Here is a 14,753-nt window from a genome sequence, read left to right on the forward strand (position 1 = left end):
GAAGCTGCAGAGAGTTGTGGACACAGCCCAGCGCATCACGGACACCAGCCTCCCCTCCTTGGACTCTGTCTTTACCTCTCACTGTCTTGGTGTAGCAGCCAGCATAATCAAAGACCCACCCACCCGGGACATTCTCTCTTCTCTCCTCTTCCATCAGGTAGAAGGTACAGGAGCCTGAGGGCACGTACCACCAGATTTAAGGACGGTTTCTACCCCACTGTGATAAGACTATTGAACGGTTCCTTTATACAATGAGATGGACTATGACCTCACGATCTACCTTGTTGTGACCTTGCACCTTATTGCACTGCACTTTCTCTGTAGCTGTGACACTTTACTCTGTACTGTTACTGTTTTTACCTGTACTACATCAATGCACTCTGTACTAACTCAATGTAACTGCACTATGTAATGAATTGACCTGTACGATCGGAATGCAAGACAAGTTTTTCACTTTATGTGATATGTGCATAAATAAGAGAATAGTAGCGTGTTTGTGTGTGTCTATGTCTGTGTGGGCTTCTGCGTGTGTATGTCTGTCTTTGACTCATATTGTGGGTGGTACTTATGAAAGCAGTGTATCTGTGTGTATGTGGTGCATTTGTTCCAGTCTGTGTGCACATGTGGGAAGTGTATGCAGGTTTAAGGTGAGAGGGATAAGTTTTCTCATACAGAGGGTGGTGGATATATGGAACAAGCTGCCAGAGGAGGTGATGGAGTCAGATACAGTTACAATGGTTAAAAGGCATTTGGATAGTACTTGGATAGGAAGGGAGCAGAGGGATATGGGTCTAATGGAGGCAAATGGGATTAGTGTGGAGAGGCATTGTGGTCAGCATGGACGAGGTGGGCTGAAACAGCCTGTTTCTGTGCTGAACGTTCCTATGATTCAATGTAAGTGCATGTGCATGGAGTATGTGTGTACAGTGTGGTGTGTACAGGGCTTGTGTATGTTGTGCACCATGTGTATTGCATGTCTGCGTTTGTCTGCAGTGCGTGTTCAGTGTGCTTTCTGTGTTTGCTTGATCTGTGTGTGTCTGTGTGTGTGTGTGTGTGTCTGTGTGTGTGTGTGTGTCAGTGTATGTTTATGTGTGAGTGTATGTGTCAGTGCATATGCATGTACACATATATGTGTATGTGTGTGTGTGCGCGCACGCACATGCGCCAGTGCGTGTGTGTGCGTGTTACCCGCGTGCGGTACGAAAACCACTCACCGGGTAGGGGTAGAGGGTGACACCATTGGACCGGGACACAGACCAGGCCCCCTCCAGGTACTGGTGGGCTTGGATGGCGACGGTGCTGAGGATGTTGCCGTTGCTGGGGCTGGTGGGCATGTGCAGCCCCACTTTGGTGCCTGGGTGTCCGGATGTGCTGCCCTTCTTCTCTGCCCCGGCCCCGAGGCCCAGTGAGTTGGGCTTGCCCGCGTGCTTGTTGCTGAGGAAGCCGCCATAAGAGGTGGTGGAGCCGTAGGCAGCCGGGACAAAGGGCCAGTCGCGGGGGGCGGGCAGGGTGCCGATGTTGCGCGAGCCCACCAGCGAGGGGATGTTGGAGAGCGGGGGGGGCGAGCCAGGGCAGGGGTCGAACTGCTCCAGCGTCTGCACCATCTGAATGGCCTCCTGCTTCAGCTGGTTCAGGTGGGTGGCGCAGATGTCACACCGGTTGTCACGGTCGTTCCAGGCCTTGCGGGTGGTGTTGGGCACCTGCAGCTTGTCGTGGATCAGCGCCGAGAAAGCCGGGTCCTGTGGGCAGAGAGGAGCCAGGCGTTACATCAACGGAGGACCCCACCACTTCCCATCAGACGCACCGCAGAGAGTCTCCTGCCCTTAATACGTCGCGGCTCGGTACGGCGACTGCTCTGCCCACGACCGCAACAAACCGTAGAGAGTTATGGACACAGCCCAGTCCATCACTCAAACCAGTCTCCCCTCCACTGACTCCGTCTACACTTCCCGCTGCCTCGGGAAAGCAGTTGACGTAACCGGGGACCCCTCCCACCCCAGTCATTCTCTCTTCTCCCATCGGGCAGAAGATACAAATGCTTGAGAACAGGCTCAAGGACAGCTTCTGCCCCACTGTAATCAGGAACGGACAATAAAGATGAACTCTTGATCCCACAATCCACCTCGTCGTGTCCCTTGCACTATATTTGTCTACCTGCACTGCACTTTCTCTGTAACTGCAACACTATATTCTGCATTCTGTTTCCTTTTTAAATAAGAATATGATTTATTAGTCACATGTACATCGGAACACACAGTGAAATGCATCTTTTGTGTAGAACGTTCTGGGGGCAGCCCGCAAGTGTTGCCACGCTTCCGGCGCCAACATAGCATGCCCACAACTTCCTAACCCGTATGTCTTTGGAATGTGGGAGGAAACCAGGAAACCCATGCAGACACATGGAGAATGTACAAACTCCTTACAGACAGCGGCCGGAATTGAACCCGGATCGCTGGCGCTGTAATAGTGTTATGCTAACCGTTACACTACCGTGCTCGATGTACTTATGTATGGAATGATCTGTCTGGATGGCAGGCAAAACAAAGCTCTTCACTGTGTCTCAGTACATGTGACAATAATAAACCAATTACCAGTACTTTTGCAGCATGGATGTCTTGTTCAGATGCCAATAAAGTGCATTTCTATAGCGCCCTTTGCAAATTCATTCCCAAACAACTTATGAGTTCATGAGCCCCTGAGAGTAATCCCTGTCATGTGGCAGACTATGAGTGCACAGCAAGTTCTCACTGATGGATCTGGGATTAATGAGCAGACAAAAGGGGAGAAATGCACCTGTGGTGGCTTGTGTTAAGTGCATTGATGGGCAGTTGTACTCACTTCCTGCACATCTGGATCGGGCTAATGGAAACGGCAGTGAGGAGGTGAACAGGGAGTATCTCCCATTACCTTCTCACTGATGTTAGCTGATGGTTGGCCTCCAGGGAGAATTTTCTCCCTTGTTGCCTGCTTTGCTTAAAATAGAGCATTGGCATCCTTTATATCCACTTGGAAGAGCATACGGCCTTTCATGGAGAGATACAGCACGCAACCAGGCCCTTCAAGTCCAGACCATCCATCAACCACCCATCCTACTCTAATCCCACTTTTTATTCTTCCCACATTCTCATCAACCCTCCCCCCCTCCAGACTCTACCACAGCACTTATTGCCCGTCCCTCATTACCCTTGATGATGGTGGGCCACTGCCTCAAACCATTGCAGTCCTTCTGACGATGGTGCTGCCAGTGTCAATAGGGAGGGTGCTCAAGTGAGTTGGTGCAAACTCCTCCCCAGGGAACCAGAGGCTTGGCCAGACATCGTTGTGATTGAACACTGACTAATTATTATACATACAGGTACGTACAGACTGCTGCACGTGACCTGCTCTACACCCCTCGGTTGCTAATCAAGATGGCGGTAGTAGTGATGTCATACTACCTCATCACCATTCTTAAAGAGACACGCACACATGCACGACAAGTGAACATGTAGGACTGTCGATATACTTCCAGGTCAGATCTGTGTGCGACTTGGAAGTGGCAGCATCCCCATGCATCTGCTGACCTTGTCCTACTTAGTGGCCGCGGGTTTGGGAGGTGGTGTTGGAGTAGCCTGGGCGGGTAACTGAATATTGTGTACACTGCACAGGTGGTTTGGATAGTGGATGGGCTGTTGTAAAATCTTTTTTTGTGGCTTGCTGAGGGTGTTTTTCTGTTAATTGTCTAACTTGCAGCTGTATAAAATATCGGTCAGGCCACATTGTGTGCAGTTCTGGTCGCCCCATTACAGGAAGGACGTGGGGGCTTTGGAGAGGGTGCAGAAAAGAGGTTCATCAGGATGTTGCCTGGATCAGAGAGTAGTAGCCGTAAGGAGAGGTTGGACAAACTTAAGTTGTTTTCTCTGGAGTGTTGGAGGCTGAGGGGTGGGCTGTACAAGCGTATAAAATTGTGAGAGGTGTAGATAGGGTAGACAGTCAGAATCTTTCTACCGGGATGGAAATGTCAAATACTAGAGGGCATAGCTTTAAGGTGAGGGGGGAAGGTTTAAAGGAGATTTACGTAGCAAATCTTTTACACAGAGAGTGGCAGTTGCCTGGAACACACTGTCAGGGGATTGGTGGAAGTAGATACAATAGCAATGATTAAGAGGTATTTAGACAGACACATGAACAGGCAGGGAATGGAGGGATATAGACCATATGCAGGCAGATGTGGAGTTTAAATTGGCATCATGGTCAGCACAGACATCATGGGCCGAAGGGCCTGTTCCTCTGCTGTACTGTTCTATGTTCTATATACTGTAACTCTCCTGGGACATGCCTTGGGATGTTTTACTGTGTTAGTATGGGATGTTACTGTTAGAACTACCTGAATGTGTGGTGAGAGCAGGTTGAATGGCAGCGGTGCCTCAAGAAGGTGGCATCTATCACTAAGGACCCTCACCACCCGGGACATGCCCTCTTCTCGTTACTACCATCAGGGAGGAGGTACAGGAGCCTGAAGACCCACACTCAACATTTCAGGAACAGCTTCTTCGCCTCCGCCATCAGATTTCTGAACAGTCCATGAACCCATGAACACTACCTTGTTATTCCTTTATTTGCACTATTTATTTATTTTTGTAACTTATAGTCATTTTTATGTCTTGCACTGTACTGCTGCCACAAAACAACACATTTCACGTCATATAAATCAGTGATAATAAACCTAGTTCTGATTCTGATTCTGAGATTTCGAAAGGGCCTTGAGAACTAACTGAAAGGGAGAAATTTGAAGGGGTCTGGTGGGGGGGGGGGGGGGAAGGAGACCGATTGGTTTGGTCTATTACCTACTGAATACTGAAAGGCCTGGATAGAGTGGACGTGGAGGGGATGTTTCCATTAGTAGGAGAGTCCATGATCCGAGGACAGAGCCTCAGAATGAAGGGTGGAAGCCAAGTCATTGGCAGAGATTGATAGGTTTTTTGATTGGTAAGGGGGTTAAGGGTTACGGGGAGAAGGTGGGACAATGGGGTTGAAAAAAAATCAGCCATGATTGAATGGCAGAGCAGACTCGATGGGCCAATTGGCCTGATTCTGCTCCTACATCTTATGGTCTATCTTATGGTTTTATTAAGAAGACAGCAGAGGCCAATGGGCTGAAATGCCTCATCCCCCTGAGTCTCTGATAAGATAAGATCTTTATTAGTCACATGTACATCGAAACACACAGTGAAATGCATCTTTTTGCATAGAGTGTTCTGGGGGCAGCCCGCAAGTGTCGCCACGCTTCCGGCGCCAACACAGCATGCCCGCAACTTCCTAACCCGTACGTCTTTGGAATATGGGAGGAAACCGGAGCACCCGGAAGAAACCCACGCAGACACAGGGAGAACGTACAAGCTCCTTACAGACAGCGGCCAGAATTGAACCCGGGTTGCTGGCGCTGTAATAGCATTAGACTAACTGCTACACTGCCGTGCCTGATACTGAACGGACTCCACTGCCATACCAATGCCCTTCACAGAGAGCCCTGACTAGTCACTCAGACACTCCACATAAACCACTGTGTGAGCAGTTCGAGTCAGAGGTTCACCTTCTCCTCATGGCAATTAGGTGAGTGGGGGGTGGATGTGGGCAATAAATGCCGGCCTAGCCATCAACTCCCACCTTCTGGGAATAAACCTAATTAGAACCAAAAGGGGAAGGATATTCTGGGCGCGCACCACTCTGTGATTACAACCCGGAGGTCAGGAACTCAGAGAGACTGGTGAAGAGGCCCCGCTGTGAGGGCCTTGTAAACTCAGGCAATTACCGTGGCTGGAGCTGAGAGCAGGCTGCTCGGCCGGACCTGCTGCAGCGTCGCTGTGGTCCGCATCCACTTTATGGTGCCCGTGCCCCTCAGCAATCCTCCACACCTGGAATCAATTCACTGGCAGGGGCTAAGCATGCCTGGATGTTAGGAGGATGGGAAGCGACCTCAGTGAAAGATGCATGGTTCGGAGAGGGGTAGGCAGGCTGGACACAGAGCGGGTTCTTGTTCCGGTTACAGAAACATAAAAACGTGTAATAATTGGTGGAGGCCATTCAGCCCTTCCAGCCTGGTGCTATCATCCAATGCGATCACTGGTATTGGTTTATTATTGTCAAATGAACCGAGAAGCTTTGTTTGCACGCCGTCCAGGCAGATCATTTTGTACATTACAGCGAGGCAGTAGAAAGAAAACAGAGTGCAGAATACAGTGTTGCAGGCCAGAGCCTCCCAGGAGAAACCCATGCAGTCACAGGGAGAAAGTGCACACTCCACACAGACAGCGCCAGAGGTCAGGATTACTCAGGGTTGTAAATCTTTGGCTTCAAGGAGCCGTGGATGACCATACACAGAACGTGCAAGACCATAAGAGTTAGGAGTAGGAGTAAGCCCCTCGTTCTTGTTCCACCATTTGTTCCTGATCATTCACCACAGCTCCAATTTACTGCACTAACCCCACAACCCTTGATTCCCTTAATACGATGAAAGCTATCGAGCTTTGATGCTTGATCTCTGTCTCACCACCATCTTCCTGCTCCCAACCCATACGGCTTAATGTCTAACTATACTTAGTTTAAGTGTGCAGTGATTTGACCTCCCTCACCTTCTATGGTACAGGATCCCACAGGTTAATGGTGAAGAAATGTCTCCTCACCCCAATCCTGAATGTCGTAGTCATAGGGGGCGTAGCACGGAAACAAGCCCTTCGGCCCATGTCCCTGCCGACCATCAACCACCCACTTACACTAATCCTACATTGATCCCATTTCATTCTCATCATCTCACCCCAGATTCTACTACTCACCTACACATTAGGGGCAATTTACAGTGGCCAATTGACCCACCAAACCGCACACCTTTGGGATGTGGGAGTAAACCAGAGATTCCCAGGAGAAACCCATGCAGTCACAGGCAGAACGTGCAAACTCCACACAGACAGCACCAGAGGTCAAGATTACTCAAAGAGTTGTAAACCTTTGACTCCGAGGCATTTTCCTGCACTAACCTGACATCCCTTGATTCTCTTAATACGATGAAATCTATCGATCTCCAATTGCTCAGTGTCTGAGCATCCACAGCCCTCTGGATGAAGAGCCCCAAAGATTCACCACCGTTCAACACAGTCTCATCTCTGCTCTGAATTGCTGACCCCTGATTTTGAGACTGTGAATCCTGGTTGCAGACACCTCAGCCAGGAGAAACACCATCTCTGCATCCACGCTAACAAGCCCGGTAAGAATTTTGTGTGTTTCAATAATATTTCTTATTCTTCTAAACTCAAGGGTGGACCATCCAGACTGCTAATCGGATATTGACAGCCACCTTTCCTACATGTCAACAGAACCTACAGTTCAGGAGCACAGCTTTCACTGCAGAGTGCTTTGGGACGTCATACAGTTGTGAAACATACTACCAGAGTCCTTTCTTTTGACAATACAGACCTATTTCCACAGGGGTAGTTGGTGGGGACAGACAGCCTTGTGAATGAGCCCTAATGGTGAGGGACAGGGGTGAACAAAAGCTGGTAGAACTGGTCTAAAAGCATTAGAGAAAAGGACACAAAGCTGTCGGGGGAAACACAGCAAGTACCGTGGGTCACACAGAGATGTCCCGGTTCTCCAGGACTGCCCCAGAGACCCAGGGAAACTCCAAACTCCACAAGACTGCGGCGGGGGGTGGAGGGTAGGTAGGGAGCGTGGCCACACACTGAAATAGAGGGACTGAATGGTACAAGAACTGGAGATGGAGAAAAGTCTGTCTGCCAGTCGGGAAAAGCCCAGTCAGGTGAGAGTCTTAGTTCTGCTCTCTCTAGTGTTCCTCTCCTCTCTTCCTGCACCACCCTCCCCCCTCTCTCTCTCTCTCCCTTTTCTCCTTGTTGGCCTTCATTCCCACTCGCTCTGTTCCCCCCCCTCTATCTGTCAACTCCCCCTCTCAGTCTCCTTCCCTCTCTCCCACTCTCCCTCCCTCTCCCAATCTCCTTCTCTCTTCAACTATCTCCCACTTTCCCCTCTTTTTCTGTTCCACTTTCCATCTTCCTTCCATCTTTTATTCTCTCTCTGCACATTCTCCATTCCCTCCCCCATCTCTCTCTCCCCCTCCCCTTCTCTCCCCCTCTCTATCTCTCTCACTTCCCCCTCTCCCCTCTCTCCCTCTCACTCTCTTCCCCCTCCACTTCTCTCTCCCCTCCCCTCTCTCTCTCCCTATCTCCCCCTCCCTTTCTCTCTCCCTCTCTCTGCTCCCCTCTCCCCCCTCCCTCTCTCCCCCTCCCCTTCTCTCTCCCTCTCTCTGCCCCCCTCCCCCTCCCCCCCTCTCTATCTCCCCCCTCCCCTTCTCTCTCTCCCTCTCTCTCCCTCTCTGTGCAGTGGAAGATGGCTGTTCTTCACCAAGAAACACCCCCAACACACCCAGAGGAAACCAATGTACCTAAATTAGCCAGTTTTATTAATTATTCAGAGCGGCAGCTCTAATTTTAAGTGTTAATTATTAAAATGTGAGATCTATGGATATAATGCTTAATAGTGCCTAAAGAGATATAAATTATGAATGCTGAAATTTACCCCCAGGACCCTCCACTCATAAGTGACTGCATCCTCGGGCAGCCCAGGTTCCAGTTAATCAGGCAGGTTGTCCCACTGGGTCACAGGTTGCCTCAGGCAGGACCTACTCTGAGAGGTAGAAGCCTCTCTCCCCTCCTCCCCCCGCTGGATCTTAAGAACCCCGCTGCTAATATCCTGCAAAGGCTTGAGTGTCTGCATGAGTGACACATTTATCGCCGCTCTGCTGCCCTGTTAAACTGTTACTTGTTTGATTTGTTAGCTTTTAAGAACAAGGAGATGAGGGGCCTCAGAAGGGAACCCATTAGTATTGAGGAAAGAACCGGGGGAGCAAGGGATGGAGAGGCGTCCTTTAACACTTAGATCAGGCACAACTACAACATTTAAAAGACGGTACACAAAAAGTGCTGGAGGAACTCAGCAGGTCAGGCAGCATCCGTGGAGGGAAATAAACAGTCGACGTTTCGGGCCGAGACCCTTCATCAGGACTGGAAAGGAAGAGGGCAGAAGCCAGAATAAGGAGGTGGGGGGAGGGGGAGGAGCACACGCAGGCAAGGGACAGGTGAGTCCAAGTGAGAGGGGGAAGGTAGGCGGGTCTGGGGGAAGGGGGGGAAGATGTAATAAGCTGAGAGGTGATAGGTAGAAGAGGCCGAGGGCTGAAGAAGGAGGAATCCAGTAGGAGAGGGCAGTGGACCACGGAATAAATCTACCGGAATCCGACTGGATTCCTCCTTCTTCAGCCCTTTGCATCTTCCACCTCTCACCTCTCAGCTTATTACATCTTCCCCCCCCACTCCTCCACCCACCTACCTTCCCCTCTCACCTGGACTCACCTATCACCTGAACTCACCTCTCCCCTGCCTGCGTGTGCTCCTCCCCCTCCCCCCACCTTCTTATTCTGGCTTCTGCCCTCTTCCTTTCCAGTCCTGATGAAGGGTCTCGGCCCAAAACATCGACTGTTTGTTTCCCTCCGTGGATGCTGCCTGACCTGCTGAGCTCTTCCAGCACGTTTTGTGTATTGCTCCAGATTCCAGCATCTGCAGAATTTCTTGTGTCAACATTTAAAAGACGTTTGAACAGGTACATGAATAGGAAGGGCTCAGAGGGACATGGGCCAAACATGGGCAAATGGGACTAGCTCAGGAAGGCACCTTGCTCAGCATGGATGAATTGGGCCGAAGGGCCTGCTTCCATGCTGTATAACTCTATAACTCTAAGCTGGTCAGTCTGCCTGGAATAGGATCATCTATAAGATTTTTATTAGACACATGTACATCGAAACACACAGTGAAATGCATCTTTTGCATAAAATGTTCTGGGGGCAGCCCGCAAGTGTTGCCACGCTTCCAGCGCCAACAATAGCATGCCCACAACTTCCTAACCCGTACGTCTTTGGAATGTGGGAGGAAACCGGAGCACCCGGAGGAAACCCACGCAGGCACGGGGAGAACGTACAAACTCCTTACAGACAGCGGCAGGAATTGAACCCAGGTCTCTGACACTGTGATAGCATTACGCTAACCACTACGCTACTGTTTAGAAAACAATTGAGAAAATACTACAATAGGCGAGGCTGCAGGATCAGGTTAAGGGACTGGATCTAACATGGCCAAGGTGAGCTCAATAGACTCCTTGGCCTTCCGAGGTGGTCAGATGATGATGAGGAGGCGTGCAGGAGTGAGATAGATGAGCTGGTTGAGTGGTGTCGCAACAACAACCTCACACTCAACGTCAGCAAGACAAGGAATTGATTGTGGACTTCAGGAAGGGGAAGTCGAGAGAACACACACCAGTCCTCATTGAGGGGTCAGTGGTGTAATGGGTGAGTAGCTTCAAGTTCCTGGGTGTCAACCTCTCAGAGGATCTACCCTGGGCCCAACACATTGATGCAATCACGAAGAAGGCATGCCAGCGGCTCTACTTCGTAAGGAGTTTGTGGAGATCTGATATGTCACCAAAGACTCTTGCAGATTTCTACAGAGTGGAGAGTATTCTGACTGGTTGCATCACTGCCGGGTATGGAGGCTCCATTGTGCACGATCAAAAGAGGCTGCAGAGGGTTGTAGACTCAGCCAGCTCCATCACGGGCACAACCCTCCCCAACATTGAGAACATCTTCAAGAGAAGGTGCCTCAAGAAGGCGGCATCCATCATTAAGGACCCTCACCACCCGGGACATGCCCTCTTCTCGTTACTACCATCGGGGAGGAGGTACAGGAGCCTGAAGACCCACATTCAAAGTTTCAGGAACAGCTTCTTCCCCTCTGCCATCAGATTTCTGAACGGTCCATGAATCCATGAACACTACCTCATTATTCCTTTTTTTGCACTATTTATTTATTTTTTAATTCCTAGTAATTTTTATGTCTTGCACTGTCCTGCTGCTGCAAAACAACAAATTTCACGACATATGTCAGTGATAATAAACCTGATTCTGATTCTGATTCATTCTGGCCATTCAGTTACCATCGCTCCTCTAAGCCTTTTGACTCCTCACCTTAGACCTATGTCCTCTGGTCTTGGACACCTCTGCTATAGGGAAAAGTTTCTTGCTATCTACTCTGTATAGCCCTCATAATTATGTACACCTCCTTCAGGTCCCTCGTCAACCTTCTCTGCTCCAGGGAAAACAAACCCAGTCACCATCCACCGTCTCGTTTGAACTGAACCCTGGGGAGGAGGGGGTGGTTGTTAAGGAGTGGATTGCCTCCTAGAACTCAGTAAGGAGGCAACATGACACTTTAGAGGATGGCATTTAACCTCAGCAGTATCATACAGCACAGAAACAGGCACCATAGAAAGCATCCTATCTGGATGTATCACGGCTTGGTATGGCAACACTCGGCCCAGGACCGCAAGAAACTGCAGAGAGTTGTGGACACAGCCCAGCGCAGTACGGACACCAGCCTCCCCTCCTTGGACTCTGTCTTTACCTCTTGCTGTCTTGGTGAAGCAGCCAGCATAATCAAAGACCCCACCCACCCAGGACATTCTCTCTTCTCTCCTCTTCCATTGGGTAGAAGATACAGGTGCCTGAGGGACAACTTCTACCCCACTGTGATAAGACTATTGAACAGCTCCTTTATACAATGAGATGGACTATGACCTCACGACCTACCTTGTTGTGACCTTGCACCTTATTGCACTGCACTTTCTCTGTAGCTGTGACACTTTACTCTGTACTGTTATTGTTTTTACCTGTACTACATCGATGCAGTCTGTACTGACTCAATGTGACTGCACTGTGTAATGAATTGACCTGTACGACCGGAATGCAAGACAAGTTTTTCAATGTACCTCGGTACAAGGGACAATAATAAACCAATACCAATACCTTCGGCCCAACTGGTCCATGCCGACCAAGATGCCCCATCCAAGTTAGTCCCATTTGCCTGCGTTTGGCCTATATCCCTCTACACTGTTCTGATCCGTGTACCTGTTCAAGTGCCTTTTAAGTGTTGTTAATGTACCTGCCTCAACCGCTTCCTCTGGCAGCTCACTCCATACATGGACCACCCCCTGGGTGAAAATGTTGCCCCTCAGGTTGCTATTCAATCTCTCCTGTCTCACCTTAAACCTATGCCCTCTAGTTCTTGATTCTCCAACCCTGGGAAAAAGACTGTGTGCATTCACCCTATCTATGCCCCTCAAGGCTTGGCCTCCACAGCCTTCTGTCTGGAGAAATTCCTCCTCATCTCAGTTCTAAAGGGACGTCCCTTTATTCTGAGGCTGTGCCCTCTGGTCTCAGACCTTCCTACTGATGGAAACATCCTCTCCACATCCACTCTATCCAGGCCTTTCAGTGTTCAAAAGTGTATGAACTGTGTGCGCTGATATGAACATAGAACAGTACAGCACAGAACAGGCCCTTTGGCCCACAATGTTGTGCCAACATAGCTATTCCCTTCTACCTACAGAATGCCCATATCCCTCTATTTTCCTCTCATTCATGTGCTTATCCAAGCCCCTCTTAAAAGCCCCCAATGAATTTGCCTCCACCATCCTATCAGGCAACGCATTCCAGGCATCCACCACTCTCTCAGTAAAAAACGTACCCCTCACATCTGTTCTGAACCTACCCCCTCTCACCTTAAATGCATGCCCTCTGGTATTGGATCTCTCAATAATGGGAAAAAAATATTGCTTGTCCACCCTATCTATGCCCCTCATAATTTTATACACTTCCAACAGATCACCCCTCAGCCTCCGCCACTTCAGAGAAAAAAGCCCAAGTTTGAACAGCCTCTCCTGACAGCACATGGTCTCTAATCCAGGCAGCATCCTGGTAAACCTCCTCTGCACCCTCTCTAAAGCCTCGACATCCTTCCTATAGTGAGATGACGATATATAGTGAAGTAAAATACCTTTGTAAAACAAAAGACGGGAGGAAGTGAGTTCCTCTTCCCGACAGATATGGGTTATCCCTTCTCCGCCGACATCCCAGCACCTCATCAAGACCCAGTGCACCCTCTCCCTTGGCCCCTGAGTCACCCTGCTCTGTCCAGCTGGTGGACATCACAATGTCCGGCCCCTGTTGGAAACGGGTACGAGGAGCCTCCGGGCCCCACTCCGCGGACACCGCCTCCAATTAGCAGTCAGGAGCTAAACCCACAGGAATCCTCTTTAGCACCTCCGGGCAGGTTTAAATCACACTAATGATTGACTAGCCTCAGCATTAGCTGCTAAAACCAATCCTTCAAACAGGCACATCTTATCAGCACAGCCCTTCACCAGGACAACCCCGTTTGTCCTACACTGGTTCCAACATTGATGCTTGTGCTCTAACAGGGCGGATAGAACCCACCATCCACCCCATCCCAGACTCTGGATTGTAAGGTTGGATTTTGGAAGCTGAAGCAGTGTGCTCGGAAGCCCTGGATCTGCTGGGCTATCAGAGGCCCTGATGGAACAACATTGAGTCCCCGTCTCCAGTAGCACAGATGGCAACGAGAGTCTGATGTGGATTGGACCAGGCAAGGGGAATAATTCCCCTCCAGTGAATTCCATTCCCTCCGGTGGCTAAACACGGGAGACATTTCAGGCAGGTAATGAGGTCGAGACAAATAAAAGGAAATTTTCAGGAAGGGGAAGGGAGTTGAGGAGGATCTGAATGTTTGGTGAAAGTGTTGTGTTTTAAAGGGGGGAGGGGGGTTTGAGGATTGCAGAGGTTTTGAGCGGGGGGGGGGGGCCGAGAATACAGAATCCAAGTGTTTCCAGGTAAAGATACAAAGGTATGAATTAGAGGCAGAAGTAGGCCACTCGGCCCATCAACCCTGCTCTGTCATTCAATAAGGCCGTGGCTGCTCTGACTCTGACCTCAACTCTACATTCCCATCCACCCTCTCACTCCCCCTTTGATAAAAGTTCCTGCTACCTCGGCCTTAAAATTTCTGATAATAAAAACAGAATATTCCGGAAACACTCAGCAGGTCGGGCAGTGTGGAGAGAAGAAACAGAGTTAACATTTCAATTCTCAGATCCTTCGTTGGAATCTTCATCTGACAAAGGATCTGGGACCTGGAACATCAGCTCTCGTTTCTCCCTCCACAGATGCTGCCTGACCTGCTGAGTGTTTCCTGCGTATTCTGTTTTTGTTTCAGATTTCCCTCACCTGCAGTTTTTTTTGATTTCCATTAAAAATATGCTCCCACCTCCCTTTCCAAAGACTTTCTGAGAGAAATATACAGTTTCATCTCTGTGTTAAATGGGTTATTTTTAAACAGTGAATGTGGAAAGTCAAAAGTGGCGCGGCTGATAGAACCGCTGCCTCATAGTCCCAGAGACCCGGGTTCAAACCTGACCTTGGGCACTGTCTGTGTGGAGTTTGCATGTTCTCCCTGTGACTGCGTGGGCTTCTCCCGAGTGCTCCGGTTCCCTCCCAAATCCCAGAGACATGCTGATTGGTAGGTCAATCGGTCACTGTAACTTGCCCCCTAGTGTGTCGGTGAGAGGTGGAATCTGGAAGAGTTGATGGGAATGGGTGGAGGATAGCATTGGACTAGCGTAAATGAGTGCTTGATAATCAACACAGTGGCCGATGGATCCAGTATGAGAGAGAGTGGACGGTTAAGGAGGTTCGACTTGTCACCAAGCACTACAACAAACTTCTGCAGATGTACTGTTAAAACGGTCCTGACTGGCTGCATCATGGTCTAGTACGGCAATTCAAATGTGTGGAAAGAGTAGTGGAC

The 14,753-nt window shown here is 49.7% G+C and overlaps 1 protein-coding gene across 1 annotated transcript in view; it reads right to left on the bottom strand.

The window, feature by feature from the left end:
* Positions 1-14,753, bottom strand: part of kif26ba (kinesin family member 26Ba) — a 300,195-nt gene that overhangs the window by 218,217 nt on the left and 67,225 nt on the right. The window contains exon 3 of the mRNA XM_052013184.1: positions 1,215-1,739. Coding sequence (XP_051869144.1) covers positions 1,215-1,739 — 525 coding nt within the window. The remainder of the gene's footprint in view (positions 1-1,214; positions 1,740-14,753) is intronic.

Source organism: Pristis pectinata, chromosome 3 (assembly GCF_009764475.1).
Source record: "Pristis pectinata isolate sPriPec2 chromosome 3, sPriPec2.1.pri, whole genome shotgun sequence".
Taxonomy (NCBI): Eukaryota; Metazoa; Chordata; class Chondrichthyes; order Rhinopristiformes; family Pristidae; genus Pristis; species Pristis pectinata.